This window comes from Cebidichthys violaceus, unplaced genomic scaffold (assembly GCF_023349555.1).
Source record: "Cebidichthys violaceus isolate CVI_PGR_0920_01 unplaced genomic scaffold, fCebVio1.0.p SCAF_1, whole genome shotgun sequence".
Classification (NCBI taxonomy): Eukaryota; Metazoa; Chordata; class Actinopteri; order Perciformes; family Stichaeidae; genus Cebidichthys; species Cebidichthys violaceus.
Genome location: NW_027176262.1, coordinates 15,238,527 through 15,256,540, shown reverse-complemented (window position 1 = coordinate 15,256,540; position 18,014 = coordinate 15,238,527). Strand labels below are relative to the sequence as shown.

At 40.8% G+C, this 18,014-nt stretch overlaps 1 protein-coding gene across 3 annotated transcripts in view; it reads left to right on the top strand.

The window, feature by feature from the left end:
* The window catches only part of bcas3 (BCAS3 microtubule associated cell migration factor), a 333,801-nt gene that overhangs the window by 175,092 nt on the left and 140,695 nt on the right, over positions 1-18,014 (top strand). The window contains exon 24 of one of the 3 annotated variants that reach the window (XM_068712409.1): positions 9,904-13,454. The exons of the other annotated variants lie outside the window; for them this stretch is intronic. Coding sequence (XP_068568510.1) covers positions 9,904-9,914 — 11 coding nt within the window. The 3' untranslated portion in view covers positions 9,915-13,454. Of the gene's footprint in view, positions 1-9,903; positions 13,455-18,014 lie in introns of those variants that run through there. 3 annotated transcript variants of the gene reach the window in all.

The following is an 18,014-nucleotide window of genomic DNA, read 5'->3' as shown; positions in this document are numbered from 1 at the left end:
CAAGTTTCTTAAGATCTCTCTGAGACTACTGCCTCCACTCGAATACGGCAACATCTTTTTGCAAAGACAGACACACTTTCTACTGTTCTCTTTGGAACTACTTGGTAGAAAGTATTTTTGATTAAAATAGTGGGGTTTTTTGTACATTCCCACAAACTGTTTCTTTCAATGTCCATTCCCTAACCAAAACTCATACAATGACAACACTTTTCATGCTTTGTACATATAACATATTGCACGCTTACTACCCCCTGTACTAAGAGATCAGTCCTCTCATTCTGGATAATCCTGGTGATTATAGCTATACCATATCTCAGTACATTTATATCATGAAACGTACTGCTGTGAACCATACTAAGTAGGAGAAGCCAACATCTATTCTACAGCCACTGATGACTTTGGTGGAACAAGTAAATTCAGGAATTACACAGCAGGCCTTCTCACTTTTGTTCTCTTTTTTTTGCATTCCATTTAGGTGTGCCAGTTTAAGGTCTCTACTATTGTGCATGCAGGCTTATTGGCATACATACCTGAAATAGAATTAACCTATCATTAATGATCACACTAGTTGCAGCTTTGCTTCTCCTGCTATGATGGGTCAAAGTGTCTGCACTGCATTTCTTACTTTACACTTTTGTCTTTGCATAGTTGTCGCTGTTTCATTAAAAACGGTTTGAAGTTGCTCCTAATGTCTCTCTCTTTGACACTCACTCTCCTTGTTACTTTCTGGAGTGATTCATTAGTGTGGGAGACCCTCTCCTCCAATCATATTTGTTTATTCTGACAAACCTGAGTGTCGCCGGGCAGATTGCGGCTGCCAAAATCACTTCTCTGCCAATGGAAATAAACCTAATGACCTTGGTTGCCTTGCCAACTTCTAAAGACACTGTGTGTGTGTGTGTGTGTGTGTGTGTGTGTGTGTGTGTATGTATGTGTGTGTGTGTGTGTGTGTGTCACACTAATGGCTTTAGAGTTGTAGTTGTTTCATTTAAGTCAGAGTTATGAAGTGCTATGGAGCCCTTTTAGGTTTGAACCTCCCTTGGCAGCAGTTAGGATCTATATTACAAAGGTTAGAAGGCTTTACAGTCATCAGTTTCTTTTTCCTTCTTGAGCACGCGTGTACACATGGTCATACACACTCCATGGCCATGGCCTTTATACATGAGCTATACTCAAATTTAATCAAAAGTCCTAATGGGTTCTGTGTGGGACGTTCCCTCCTCTGTGTGTGTGTGTGTGTGTGTGTGTGTGTGTGTGTGTGTGTGTGTGTGTGTGTGTGTGTGTGTGTGTGTGTGTGTGTACGTAGGCAGGCCAAAGGGGCCTTAGAGGCAGCAGCGGTTGATTGGAGGGCACATGTGTGATGTGGCTGAGAGATCAAACACACACTTGATGAATGTGAGAGCGGAGGGGGCGGCGCTCCTTTTCTCCGCTTCTGATCAAGGTTGGGGTGTTCTCAGTTCACTACACACACACACACACACACACACACACACACACACACACACACACACACACACACACACACTTCTTTTATAGAGTGAGTCATTGACAGTAAGAATGCTGGTCAAGCACATTTATATTTTTCTAGTTATCTACATTTCTGCTGTGTGTGTGTGTGTGTGTGTGTGTGTGTGTGTGTGTGTGTGTGTGTGTGTGTGTGTGTGTGTGTGTGTGCGCGTGCGCGCGCGCGTGCGTGCGCATTTGTGTGTCTGTTGGTTTGTGAGCTTGTTGCCAGTAATGAGGTCAATCTCCTGTGTGGAGCTAAAACCTCTGTGTGTCTTTATCTCTGTGACATGGCTGTGGATTATTCTCATCACTCTCAACACCACTTTCACTTTCACTCTCAACCCTCTCCCACACTCCACGACTACAGTGCACACATTCAGCACCATCTTATTCTGCTCCTATTGACTTACTATGTTGGTTGATATCTCCTCTGATTACACTTATGTTGTACAATATCTGATGTTTTCATTGGTTAGAATTTCTGTAATTTGAGGAATGGTGTGTACCTACCGGGAAGCTAAGAATACATTACTCCAATACCTGCTAGCACAATTTTACAATTAAAGTGACCTACTGTATGCTCATGTCAGTTGTATTATGAATTTGTCTCAAGAAGCTTTACGATCTGTCCAACACATGAGACCCTTTCTGCAGAGAAGAGAACTCTCACACACAAAGAAAATGAAAGAGAAATAATGTGTTTTTTCCATGTTTCACTTTAAACTAATTGGATAAAATGACCATCTTGCTTAAATTCTCCACTGAAAGGACTCCCTATGATGCTTAGATACGAACACTGACAACCTGGGTTGAACACACAAGCACCTTCATTTCCATGGAAGGTTATTTTAGTGAAATATTCACAATAGTTCAATCAATAATTTACCGTTGTAAGTTAAAGTTTATGAATGAGTGATATGTTTTTTATTTCCTTTTGTGTGAAAATTAAAATACAAAATAGATCCATATGAAATTATTGCTATGTCATGTTTATGTTGTCTTTGCAAAGGAGAAAGATCACATTTTGTGAACTGGATTTTAAACCAACCTGTGATCACACAGTTACTGTTCCATTTTGATCATGCTTTATTATCTGAATACATGTTTTGTCAGGGTTTTGAGCTGGTAATCTCTCAGTAATTTGCTTTAAATATAATAATTAGGCTGGGTGATGTTTGAATCTTTTCAATGCTGGTGCTACAATGATACGTTTTCAGTAATTTTACCTTAAACATATTGGAAGTTCAGTACCCAGCCGTCCATATTATTGTGCAATATTTTTTTAAAGAGTTCTCACATGAATAGACAGGTCTGTAGTGATATCAGCTCTATGATATGCTGGGAAGCAAGATACACAATCATGCGTCTCACATATATACAAATGCTCCAACGTCTCTTTCACCTAGACACTGATCCAGGTGAATGGAATTGATAATTAAAGCCTTGAACAAAAATGGTCAAATGTGGCAGACACATTGCATGGTTAATGCAGAATAGCTCTAATCTGCATTTTGTATTTATTATCATAATCAGATTCCACATTAATTTAATTATGTTATCATCCTATATTAAGTAATACCAAATAAACTGCTGAGGAACTCTGAATTAAGTCTTTGTTACATTTTTTATTATGAAAATTTTAAAAATCCAACTGTTACTGCATACTGATGGGACAACTGGCTACTGACAATCAAACCCAACTTCAAACCACATGTGGTTGACCCCAGTCTTGATTTAAGAGGAACTTCATATATCTTTGCCGCATATGTGATGCACGCTGTTCTGACTTCAGAAATTGCTTAGCACGATTGCCAACCGATGTGAACGTTGCTCTTCAGGAATTAAATTATGGCATTTATTTTTTTTAAAGCGTCGCTCGTGACTTCTCCAATCACTGGACAACGTTTCATCACCGTCAACAACTATTGTGCTGCCCTGGATATAATCTTGATTTGAAATAAAGGCCGGGTTGAGAGGGAAAAACCAGAAAGCCGTCATGATATTGACTGGTTGTCTAAATGTCTCTTCTATCTAGAATGCTGGCTTGTTTTAATTGATGCTCTGCTTGTATTTCAGTACATGCCCATGTGCACCTATTTTGTTGTACGGACACACACAAACACACATGTCTGTCTCTCTTTGCAGTCTGTTTCACCATAATTGTTAACACCCCCCTGCCCTCTGTTCACTTCACACATGACGTGGCCCACCTTTTCACCCATCTGTCGGAACTACTGTGTGTGTGAGTGTACGTGTACGTGTGCGTTGTGAGCTGTCATGCGAGGCTGGAGCGGTGTTGATTAGCGGGCCAAGCTGATGGCATATGGCCATATCCTGGGGTGCTGTGGCATGTTGGAATGCAGGATAGCAAACTGAACGGACAGGAGCTTGTGCACATGGCTGTACGGAGACTGATGTGCCAACATTGCATATGCAACTCATCAAGTGGAGTTCTGAGCACCCATTTCTCTCTTTTAAATATCATCTCTGTAGGTAGTGTGGGCGGAGTTATGTACCTCCCATCAGTTAGGCTGCACAGCGTTAGCTAAAAACTACTCTGCTTGTCCTCCTTAAAACTGATAACACTCTTGAATACGGTGTGAGGTGCCCTCAAAGTCCCTTTCCCGGTTTTCAAGCAACTCCTCTTTTTCGGAGAATGGTTGCTGTACTTAAAATACCTGCCCTAGACATCTATGCTAAAAATCAAGCGCTCGCTGAAATGGAATTTGGGATCGGTGCTCTAATGTGCATCCATGTTGGGATCTGTGGTATGGAATACACCAACACAGTGCCTTGCTTTCCCCTCATCATTTATTCATATAGACTGATTGAATGACTGAATGGTGTGTGTTTTACCACAGTGGATGCTGACACTTTATCTCATGTACTGGGTGTGTGATGCATTTCAATTTGGGCTGCCTTCTTCATGTTTTCTTTCTACGTTTTCAGCGCTACCACAACAAGTCGAAAGACTTTCATGGTATGCAGAGATCTAGCATATCCTCCTACTGATCATAGAGCAACCAACAGCCCAGACGTCAAGAAAACAAATGTTGGCTTTTAACTTTTCAGGAAAACACAGATGTTGAATGTTTTTTTGCATTCGGTCAGAGTGACGTCGCACAACAACAACGATGCAGAGCAGGTATCTCCAGCGACTATTATTGAAAGTTACGTGGTATGATAACGGGTTTAAGGAGTGAGAAAGTCCACCTTAGGCAGGTGGGCGGGATGGTGATAGGTCAAACAATCACAGGACTTTCACCCGTGTGAAACCAAAAAACTTAAAGCTATTCATGCTGCACTACATTGTTACATTACGTTGTTATGTTATTGTTTCAACACAAACCATTATGTTTTTTTTATAACCTTAACCAGGAAGGAAATGATCAGAATGTATCGGGCAAGTTGGGCATTTAAACATGCTACGTAAAACTCCTTTATAACTCCTTCCTCTTTAATATGCAAGTGCTTGTTTGGAAAACTGAAAAGAATAATTCATCTGGACACCGTCTGTTCACTGCAAGCTGAACTTTGAATGATGATGACATAAAGATATTTTTTTCCCCATTTGACTGACCAACTCACTGACAGTTATGTTTAACTCTCAATATCTCAGTAGTTTTTCAGAATCTATTATCTGATTTTGCATCTGTTTAATAAATTACTGGTATTGTAGTTTCCGGCTCAGCAGGAGTAGTGATTCATTTCCTCTAACCTAATGCAGATTGCTGGTCCAGATTTTAATCCAGTGATTTTACAATAGCAGTATTATAATGACGCTTACAAAGGGATAGAATGTGAGAGCGAGTAAAAGGGAGAACATTGGCATGGCAAGCGATAAAGTCTTAACCCTTGCTCCTCTGTGTTGTGGATTAAATGTAGCCTGTTTATTACGAGCTGGATTTGGGAATAGAGGATTAAGTGGTCCCTCACCTCTACAAGAAAAGCTCTGGGATTGTCATAGGATAGAGCCGATGTATTTGGACGTGGTACTTATCATGCTGCTCACAGTGGGAGCAAGGAGAATGTGATCACTGAACATGTTGACTTGACCTTCCCTTTAGTTAGGATTTCATGAATGTTAAAATTAGACAAAGAGGCTCTGGTCTGATCTACTGATATCATGTCACGGTGTGTCTAGCAACAAGTTTTCTACAGACTGGTGAAAGTAGGCGGCTCATGGCTGATAATCCCGTAGGCGAAAGCCAAAGTGGAAGTGCCAAAAACTGCAGTTCCTTGAATGGCCACTTGAGGCTGACTCTAAAAGCGAGTTGATCTCCATAGACCTCCATGTTAACATGCCCAACTTCACAGCAGAAAACATGTTTACAGCCTGATACACAAATCTGTTTAGGGTTTCTGTAGTGTGTGTGGGGGGATTTAACTAGCTAGCCGCTAGCTGTCTGCTCTGATGCATTACCCGGGCCTCAACTCCACCGTCCATCCACCTCTTTGCCCATTTGTTTAATTAGCCGACAATTAGTACAAAAGTATAAAACTAATAAATAATAAAAAATAAATGCTCGTGGAAAGTGGTGGTTAGTGATACTAACCCTAAGTAAGAGTCAAAATCATGACATACTTTCGCTGGGTAGGTCTATATTCACTGTTACAATCTTTAAAAAGCAAAAACAGCACGTGTATACATTCAGTATACCTTCACTTGCTAGCGTAGCACAGTGCTAACATTATTAATGATGTGCTAACGTACTCTGCTAATGTTAGTATTACACAACATTTAACCATGATTTTGTCAAAAAACACGTAACCAGCCTGAAAGTAAAAATATAATTGGCCAGTCTGCATTTGAGGGCGGGACTTAGCGACTGACAGATCAGCGCCTGACTCGACTGTACTATACTGTACTGTTGCATACTATTTTCTGACTATCAGGCATTGTGGCTATAGAAATTGTTTGTCTTATAATTGAACATCTAACTAGAATGCAAAGAATCTCCGTCTGTCTTGCAGTATTTGTTTGTTTGGGTGTGTTCTCTATATTTCTTGAGAACTGTTCGTCCGATCTACTCTCCTCTTGGCGTTTGTATTGCTGAGGACCCAAGCACGTGCAGTGTTGAAGGGGGTACAATGTCTACACGCGTCACGTTGAATATTAATGAAATTCGAATAAACAAGCGATAGAGCTCTGTGTAGCAGTGGGCCGGGGCTTCAGGGCTCTGCGGACTGAGTCGAGCATGTTGTCTTCATATTAGGAAATTCTGTTACTATAATGTTTTAATTGCACATGGAAGTTTGGAGGCATGTTGAGTCGCCTCAGCTTCATGATGGTTTCGTCCATCACTAGGCTGTTGGTGTTCATGTCTCCAGGAGATAAATGCATTCTTTGGCTCTCCTCTGCAGAAACAAAGGGAATGTGTGCTTGTGTGTCTCATGTTGTCTTTAAAGGTTTCCCTCTGAAGCCTGGTCAGACATGCCGTACTAAACACACTCACACTCTCACAGAGCCTCAGAGCCATTGTTTCTCACACAGCAGGGCACAGGGTCGATTGCCGGTTGTGGAGCATTATCGGCCTCCCTGTGTTAGCTGGTGTGTGTGTGTGTGTGTGTGTGTGTGTGTGTGTGTGTGTGTGTGTGTGTGTGTGTGTTTTTGTGCAGACATGCTCTCAGCTGAGGGAGCTGGTTCACGGGCCGGTCAGAGCCGCCTTATTTCCTTTTAATTGACTTAAGATGGGCAAACAAGACCTCAGCAAGCACACGGTACCTATTACACTCACACACATTAAACACACAACGCCAAGATGCACACTAATGGAGCACACGTATTGACACACACAACCCCACAATTGCTCCTGCGTGTGTTAGTTGCTTTACAGTTCCGTCAGACTAAATGATGGGGTTGTGTTTTCCCAGTCAACACTGTTGCCTTCCAGCCGCCTGCAGCTCTGCCAGAAGTCATTCACGATCAGTAATATTTTTAGTCACCTTACTGCATAATGTTCACCTTGGTTTAGTTACATGAACTCTCAGCCAAGGTCATGATCAGAGAGGCGACTGTCTTTGAAAGACTGAGTTTCACATGACAGCTTGCAAACTTTCTGAGAGACAGAATGTTGCTGGCTCTAAATAATGGTGTAAAGCCCAGTTGAGACCAAAGATTTGTCACGAGATAAAAGCGTTTCAGAACGTCACAGGGAAAAGTTGCAGCGGTGTGAACTGTCCGGTCTGGTATTGCCGCCTGCAACTCATTTTGTCAAGTTACCAGTGGCTGGTTTTAGAATGTGTCACCTGTTTCAACAGCCAATCGACTTGGAGCGATGTCAGCCGGTCAAATCAGTTACAGACTGTCAGCAGGTTGAAAAGTTTAGGGCTGAGGAAAGAGAGGATCCCCTCATAAATTAGTTAGAAGAACAGCCGTGTATATATTACGTATGACCAAAGCATTCAAATGAACTCAGATAAGATCAACAAACAAACGTCCCTTGGTTACATGGCACAACGGCTGGGTTTTTTGCAGGCTGTAGCTCAAGAAGTGCACCATTATCATCAGCCATTCCCCAGGTGAAAGGCTGTCTCGATAGTGTTTTCTCTGCTGATTAGAGGTGACATCAACTCCTCTAAATGACAGAACAGCTCTGGAAATAGACAGAATAATTGTTAAAAAGAGGAGAGACACGGCATTAACTTACAAATTTCCCTGGGTATTCCGCACCAATGGACAGCTCCAAATCCTTGACCATTCATCCACAGACTGTAAGTAAGAAGTAGACATAGTCACCATGACGTCACCCTTTGGTTTTTATGGACTACCGTTTTGAAGCCTTGAGTTTGGCATTCTGCTCATTACCATCTTGGTTTTTGGCTGTTGTCATCTTAGTTTTCTGCAACCACAAGTGAAACGAGAGGGTGGAGCTAAGTACAACCGAACGCTGAAAAATAATTTTTTAGGCGACTAAAATGTTAACTTTCATGAAGTGAAAACACACTGTGAAAGGGTTAAAGATGTAAGACGAAAACACGGACAACTCCCAGATCGGAGAACCCTGTGGTAATGACCTGTCAATCACAAGGTAGCCCCGCCCTAAAGCATACTCCTCTTTATGGTCTATGTGACTCTAAATGGAACATCATTTACTAAATGAACATCATGCTGTATTGAAGAATACTTGAAACTAGAGATTGAGACCATAAACTTATGTTTACAATGTTTACTGAGGTAATAAATCAAGTGATAAATAAGGTAATTATTCATAGACTATTACCTTATCTTGTCATTAATAAAAGCATACATTTTACAGACTGTCAATTCATAATGAATGGGGTTTATTGGTTCTATGCATGTAGAAAGGGACTTTTTTATTTTATTTCCTTAGGCCTGAACTGCAATGCTCGCCTGCTGTGAGAGGAACGAGATCGGAAAGTAGCCCATAGTGTGCCACTGTTGTTCAGCAGTATATACCGATGCCTGGAGTGGTATGCCACTCCTTTTCCAACGACATATACCGTTTCCTGAAGGCAGGTGCCGCTATCCGTTCATATCAGTGGTATATGCCGTTGAATCTGAGTAGTGTGCCGTTCATATTGCATATGCCGTTGAATCAGAGTGGTATCATATCCGTTCATATCAGTGGTATATGTTGCTGTGTTGCGCTACTTTGTCAATGAAGTCAGAAAAATCACTGTTCGTAAATCAAACCAATTTGCATTACATTTGCATATGCATCAGGAGGCGCTACTGGTGTGTCTGTCTGACAATGGACTTCCACTTTCAATGTTCAATGGTATATGTTGTGGAAACGGAGTGGCATACCCCTCCAGGGATCGGTATATACCACTGAACAACAGTGGCATACCACTGGCCACTTTCCATCTCTGCACATTCTAGGACTTTTACTTGTCAAAGTATTACATTTCTACATACTTACAAAAAACTATGAAAAACGACTTTTACAGAATAATCTGCTGCCAACATGTAAAATTCCCCCTATATGTACAGGTTGCAAAACGACTAGCTTAGTATTTTCTACAACCTGAAATGTCGGAGCAAAAAATAATCACACAACTAACTAAAAGTAGTTTAAACTCTGCTTGCTCTGAAGGAAGAAAACTCCCACACATACACAGTTTAATATTGTTATCCCAGAGTTCAGCCCATTAAGTAATTATTGATCTGACCAGGACCGGATTCAGCTGGGTGAGCAAAGAATAATTTTCAGACCACGAGCTGTCGGCATCTTTAGGTGCTCCATGACTACATGGACAGCCAAACTGTGTGCTTTGATGAGCTGCATGCCTCACTCATTCATCTGCCCTCTTCAACCATGGATATGCATGCCGAGGAAAAACAAGTATGCTAACACACATATACAGTTTATCACCAACACAGTTGTTTAAAACACAACTTTTTCTTTTTTATTTCCTGTTTGTCTCCTGCAGGTTATTTCTGAAAAGGAAGCTCCTCGCTCTCCAAATTACCATTTCAATTGTTTTTTTTGTTTCTGTTCTTTTGCTTTTTTTTCCCCTCGCAAGCGTGCCTATCATTTTCACAGCCCCTTCTTCCATCCATCCTTCCATCCTTCCCTCTCTCCCTCACGACCCAATCATTTTTTTATCATTGGTGTGTGAGAGAGAAGAGGACAGGCGAGAGGAGGAGGAGGAAGAGAGGAAGATGGCCAGCTTTCTACTTGTCTGTCTTTCTGTTTGTCTGTCTCATTTTTGTCCAGGTATGGCCTCATAGAAAGTGGCTGTCCTGAAGCCCAAATCCAATTGATAATAATATGTAAGAATTTAAAAACAATTCTAAAAAACATAAAAATATTCAAGCAAATATCGCCCCGGTCATGTCAATGTGGTTTTCTAACTCTTTTGCTGTCCTTAAGATGCTTTTGTCATGAAAATGGATGTCATAACATTAACTCTGGCAGAAGGCAGGACTGATGAATAGTGAACTGGTCATCCAATTGTGGTGATCACATTCCCACTGCAGATACCTTACAGTCTTGTGTAGGGCCGACCAAGACGTTGTTGCTTGATTCACCACGATGTGAATTAAAACCAAACTGTAGCTTTAGGGGATGAGTTGGCCAAATGAGTCTCTCTTTTTATACATGACTACAGGTGATCACACAATACCAGTGCTGTCAACGTGTCACAGCAAAGGGAACACTGGAGAAATAAGTCTCTGGGAATGAATTAACCTGAATGGTGTACTCACAATAAACACAAAGCAGACTTTATGTGTGGCGCAATTACATTCAAAGCCAGTGCAAAGAGACCCGGATGGGAGCAAAAAATGTCAATTTGCTTGACGATGTCAGATTCTCCTGTCATAACTCATGTCTTGAAGTTGTTCCATCAGAAATGTAGGACAACATTATCTTAGACATGTTTGGTCATCCAGAGCTCTACGATAGCACCTCATATTTATAGAGACTGGACATGTTAAAACAGCAGCTACAATGTTAGCATAGCCTAGCACTAGGGCTGCAACTAACGATTATTTTAATAATCGATTAATCAGTCGATTATTTTTTCTATGAATCAATGAATCGGCGGGGAAAAGGCGAGTGAATAAAAACGTGTCTTTAGTCTTGCAAACTATACAACCCCTGCTTTACTACTGTTATTAACGAGCTAACGCTAACTTGTCATGCTTGTCAAGCAGGATAACGATTAAACAGCAGCACCAGGAGAGCTACTGGAGGGACGTTACGTTCCTCACTTCAAAACGGAACAACAGTAGGATTCTGAAAATTCGCTTTTCATTTGGATTGCACACGGCATAAGGCTTGCAGCTGAACTAGATACTTACAGCAATATACTGAGCCATAGATTGCTGATTGATAAACTAAAATACTTGAGGGATGAAGATTATTATTTGGTGTCCATCACTCCCTTGACAAAAAGAGTTCCCTACTATTCCACGGCCACCGCCAACTTCCTTTTTGTTTCGTTGGTGTTTCTACCCTGCTCCATTTGGAATCCGTCCAGGACAATGATACTTTGAAATTAAACCAGCAATTTAATTTAGAGCAATTGTTTGAACCTTATTCAATCATGCTGTCGTCAGAAAAGTGTGTCAAAGACAAGACAATTATTATTTCTGTAATTATAGTGAAACACAAAATAACTTAATGCAGAAATGAAGCTTGTGGTTACACTTGTCTTACAACACGACTTTTGTCATCAGATCATGCCATTAACTGTCAAGTCTGCACGATCGAAACATGCTCGCATTAAGTTCCGATCACTCGTTATTGTTTTTGGATCTCAGTGAGGAGTGGACAGCATGTGGACACAATTCATCAAACATATCTCCATCATCTTCCCCTCAACAGGGAGTTCCTCTCCCAACGAAGGCAAAGGGAAGAGAGGGGAAACCCGAGGCTGGAGCACAACTGAGACCTGCAGTCTGAGTTTACTTACTGCTGAGGAAAACAATTTCCTAAACTTTCTGCTTCAAAATAAATAACAAAATACTATTTTAAAAATACTAAATTCTATACGAAAATGTGTTTTTCACCAAATTAGTGCAGCTTCTCAATAATACATGTAATCTTATACTGCAGGAAGGAAGGGTAATTGACCTTGATATATAACCGATCACTATCCGATCAGGCAGCTTGCATTGAAAAGTATGGACACATGCCGAGTTCTGGTGAAAGCGATCACAAAAGTCACGTTGAAAAGACATTTCAGTGGTGAATTGGAATTTCTCTGACTTACTCTGGCTGCAATTAATACACTACGTTATTTTTTCATTTTTTACATATAACTAGAAGTTATATGTAGAGTATAGTTATGCTTAACAGCATTGGTCTGTTAAGCAGACCAATGCTACAGATTCATTCCTAAAGAACCAAAAAGGAGCAACAAAGAGCAAGATAAAGTTCTGCCGCATATATTATATAAAATATTACTTCTTAAATGTGCAAAGCAACATGTTCATTTATATTCTTTATACAAATGCACAGTATGAATTATTCAGCCAGTAAAATGTAGTGCGATGAAGGCATTATGTTTCCAATGCCAAAAGTGCTGCTTCATAAGAAGCAGTTACGCAGCCCTCCCAGCCTTCAGTTGACAACAGAGACTGGAGCAAAGTGTGCTGGGCTCAGCTGTCTCTTGTATTGCTGTACAGTTTTTCTATGGAGCAACTCGCACAAACACATACTCAACACACACTCAGCAGCATTCGCCCTTTAGACAGAGAATAAAGCCCGTATTATACATCCAGCCCAGGATGAGATGGAAGGGAGGGCTGCATCATGAGGGAGGAAGGGCACTTGTCTATGTAGAGGACCATGCAACATGGTGTGTGTATGTGTTCCCTTGTTGTTCTCTTCAAGTGGCCTATAATATTAAGCATTCAGTAAGTAATTTCACTAGTAAATAAATATGTTTTATGGACATTTTTTAAATACATAAAAGTTTCGACTCATCCGACTGTAGTAAGATTGACTTAAAGTTACTGTGAGGAACTTTTGACTGGTCATAAAACAGTCTCAATTAAATACTGATACCTCTGTGTGACCTGTATGAAACCACAACCAGGACTGCACGGAGCAGACTGCAGTAAAATGAGAGCTTCTCACAGGAACCGCCAAAGGTCCTCTTAGTAGTTTTGAATATATACGGACGCTTCGTTTAGGCATGGGGTATGGAGACAAGGAGCCCACGGGAGATTTACCAATCTGTGTTTTCATCACAAAGTGGAAGAGCTGACCAATTGGGCAACCTTCAATTACCTTTAAAAAGTATTTTTAGTCTCTTGTTGTTGTTGTACATATGTGTTGAATGAAACCCTCCTATTTAGACCCCTCATTACTGTGCTGTGAGATCTAGTTTGACGGTTTTAAATAACCAGTAACTTTATCCTGTCTGTAATAACCAGTATACGTCCTTCAAGTTGTATTTTTGTGTATATGTATTAAACCTAAATTCACATATAAATATGCTGTAAGCCATTTGTATTGTTTTCAGTGAACGTTAACGTCTCAATTCTACATTAAACAGTATATGTTTTACCTTAAGCTGAGAGTTTTGAAGTATGTGTGGACTCACACGCATACAGCCACTCACACTACACCATCTTTTCTCAATTCCAGCTCTTTTGAGTATAACACGAACTGGTGTGTTGTGTGTGAGGACAAAAGACAACCTCACATCATGTAGGCCCATGGGGCAGTGTGTTGTGTGACAGTGTCCACACAATGGGAGCCAAGAATGGTGTTTGTGTGCATGTGTGTTTTGTATTATTTATACATATGGATGAAGGAGAGTTTGAAGGGGTCTTTGTTTAAACTAAATAAATAACTGGTTGTGGTATGTACACACCCGTATACCCAATATAACTTAATGTATCCCATACAGTAAGTATCCACTTATCTCATATGGTGTGTTTATTATATTATATCTCCTTTAGTTTTCATGCTTACATTTCCAATTCATTTGCCTTTTAATTGTCATTTTTGTGTTTTTTAAACACCCACATTCCCTTAATTAATTAATTAAGTCTTTTATTTGTTCACTATTTATTCTTTCTATTTTTTTTTTCCTATTTCACTGTACAATCACTTTACTATTACATCATTGACAAATGTTGCTCTACGTGTATATAAAACTGGATTTTATAATGAAAGGAGTTTTTCACTTTAATGAACAGGTGACCCTTTTTTATTGGAAGTGTATTACAATGATATGCACTACACCAGAAAAATGACAGCATTCTTCATTTGTCAGATCACTTAAAATGACCGATGTGCATGTTCCTGAAGATCTCTTGTAGTCCTGGGGATATTGAACTCGTCTCTCAGTAGCAGAGAGTAACAACTCTTGTGATAAGGTTGGGATGGATGGTATGCTGTAAAACAAAGTCTGAACATCATCTTTGAGGAACCTTAATACACCTTACCCTGAGATCATCAGCCTTTTGATTGCCTCTTAACAGCTCTCACCATGTCGACCCTGAGCCAGCGGCTCATAGCTAACAGTGTTAACCTGAGGGGGAACCAGAGGATGGGTGATACTGCCACAATGCTTCCAGCCAGGACAGCGTTATCAACTGTTACCGTTGTATGAGAGCAGTGCGGAGGCCATGAGCTAACCAGTGGGGCATGCTCACGTGCACTAACATGCAATAACATGCACTAAAAGCATGCGCAGCTGGCCCTGCTATGGCCAAAGCAAGTAGAACTCTGAAAAGAACACACACAGAGGGACAGTGACTTCATTCTCTGCTCATGTAGACGTGGATAATAGTTGTTTGATGCTGCATTAATATTTATAATCTTAAATACAGCTCTTTTAAGGGGAAATGTCTGTATTTTCAACCAGAACCCTTGTCTAAGTGATTCATAAGAGAAACAAAGAACGCTGCAACCGGCAGCTGTGAAACGGGCCGCAATGCAATACCTTCTGGCGAATTGCAGATCTATGTAGATCCACTAAAAGTGCTTGTTTTTGTCACTGACAGGCTCAAATTGTTATTATAAGTGTCTGATAACATTATGGAAAGAACCCTACAGAGGAAAAAAAGGTGTTTTTCTTTGCCTTTCACTTGATCCGGTCTGTTTGTTATTGTATCTAACCAAGTCTCGCTCAAGGAGAATTGCAGGCAATTCTCTCCCAGACTCTGAATGTCGTGTATAGTGCCTTGTAACAATAGTGAACACTAATGCGTGTATCCGCCCTGTGATTCGGATCCGCTCCAAAATGTATCGGGTTCTTCCATGGGCCACGCTACACCCTTCCACCAAGTTTCATGAAAACCGGACCAGTAGTTTTCCCACAATCCGACAAGCTGACAAGCAGAGATATAAACAGGCCGAGCCAAAAACATACCCTTCTTGGCAAAGGTAACAATTTGGGAAATTAGCAAAGTTACACTTCAACCAAAGAGGTGGCTGAATATGAAAACTGTCACAAGAATAATTTTCTGTAATCTGTCATTGTGGAAGACACAGACAATCTCTTTTGTCATTTAGGTATGAAGACTAGTTATAAATAGAGACCATGCCCACATTATAAATAGACACAGTATTTGGAGCTGCAACAAGAACTTGAAGAAGTTGTTGATGTAATCATTGAAGTAAGAATATGTGGTTGGCAAACACATGATGGAACCAACCTGCCAGCACGTTCTAAATCTGTATAGCATTCCGTCACTGTATAATTCAAAGGACTCCAGGGCTGAAATATAGATACTAGCTAAATAATAGAATTTTTTCACAAATGAAGCTGAAATTTTCTGTATTAACAATGAAACCACCGGTGACGATTTGTAACATCTCTAATAAATTATGGGGGTGGACCCTAAACATAATGTAAAACCTAGTAAAAACTTATAAACAATTCCAGACTTAGTTGAAGACGCAAATTCTTTATCTCACAAATACAGAGTAGAGAGTATTAATCATGAGATTTAGAACTTGATTAACTTCTGTCTGTTTATTATCATGAATTAAATTGTAGTTAGTGTCCTCGAGGCCTTAACTCCTGAACTCTGCAGACACCCTGTGTCCCTGAGTTCATATTTCACTGTGTTCAAGTTGGCATTGCACTCCTCTCCCAATTTGAACTATTACTCTCCACCTTGTAATCAGCCTCAACAATTATAACCTCACAGTATGCCTCTGATTACTGTCCTGGTGTATTTTGGACTGTTCTGGGAATCCAGAAAAAAAACCTGATACTGATCCCAGCAGAACTCTAGGTTACACATTTACAGTAACCCCGTCTGTGTGTGTTTGTGTGTGGGTTGCTGTTCGTTTGAAGTGCTCATTCCCCCTAAATTACAGTGCTGCCATAATGAAGTATTACCATGCGATTCCAAGGCAGACCAATACAAAGAGTGAGCAGTGTGTGCTTGTATCTGTGTGTGTGTGTGTGTGTGTGTGTGTGTGTGTGTGTGTGTGTGTGTGTGTGTGTGTGTGTGTGTGTGTGTGTGTGTACTGAACACTTGAGGTGAAAGTTCAAATGAGATGCTCGAGCACAAATTATCTGCCCAGCCAAAGTGTGTGTGTGCGTGTGCGTGTGTGTGTGTTTTATGATGCAAGTAGAAAAATAGCTTTTGTGTGTGAGCCCCACTGTGCCGAGGCGTGTGTTTGTGTGTGTAACAATCCGTATGACTCTTACTTTAACAAAGGCAGTTGCGTGAGTTTCCTCCCAGTTGTGTTTCTAAATGTGTGGATCCACCAGCCAGCTGTGACAAAGCTCTGTTTGAACTCACACACACGCACTTGGAGGTGCAGGCGTCTTTTGGCTGCAGGCTGTTCTGGCCTCACCTACGGCCTCCCTGGCCTGCTGAATGTTGCATGAGGCCCAGCCGCCTCATACATAGTGCATCAGCACAAACATGCCATCGGACGATATACATACTGCATTGGCACCTGTGCCCGCCTTCACTAACGAGCATCCGATCCATTTTTCATCAACACGTGCGGTGGGACCACTGTTTGAGGACAGGAAGAGGTGATTGGTGGTAGCGTGTGTGTGTGTGTGTGTTTTGCTATTGTTTCCGTGTCTGCTGGAGACAGATCTTGTCTTTTGTCATCTCCCTTTTGGCGTTCTAAACTTTGGGTTTGAAGGACTTTTGTTTGTGTCTTTGTTTCCTGCTACTGCCGCTTGGAAGAGCTTCTTAGCAATATTGTGTTTTTAAATTTATAATGAATAAAAAAGTGATGTGATTGTTGCTTATGGTGACGAACCTTGAGATAGTTTACACCAATTTCTGCAGAGCATTTTAAGGCTCTTTTTACTGAAATTTGGTTTCATCAACCAGCAGCAGTAAGCAGCTGTTTTCAGTAAAAAGGTCTTATATACCCACTGTACACTACCCGCCCAGCATATATATGTATCAAGGATTGATTATAAAAAAATAACAAATGAATGCATGTATTATTATTAAATTTTTATGTTAATGAAATGCTGTACCAATGTTATTGTAAGTTGCTAATTCACTATTAGCACCACCTATATCAAAAAAAATATTCCAACCATTGTATTTTTTTACAATCAGCCATTATGGAGTTCAGACACTGTGACAAACCAGCAGCTCTGAGCCTCTGAGAGTGACTTCATGCAGCATTCACTTGCTATTAGTTATTGGCATTTAAGAGAATCTGCTGGACGCTGCTCTCTGTGGTCCACGCTGAGACCCTCGAGCAAAACGCCTTGAAGATCTGTCCTGGCGACAGATCTTCCAGGCCTCAGTCGCTGCTTCATTAACTGACTAGGTTCTTGAAGCAACAATCGTTGTAGGAAGGCAGTCAGTGGGCAAATTGAAGTTTGTTGTATGAAAGTCGAGTGTAATCCTCCCCTCCCACTTGCCATAAGCTGGGTTTCATGTTCTTTATACTACATCAGTTGCCCCGAACCGAAAGACGCGGATTGTTTTACATTGGAGATGGTTGAAAGCCCGTTGTGTCCCATACAGACACTAAAGGATGCCTCGGTGCTGATCAAGCAGCAATATTTGACAAGTTGGGAGTGACAACTGGTTCTGACTTTACAATGAAGCTTAAGACAGGGTGCAACAGGGTTCGTAT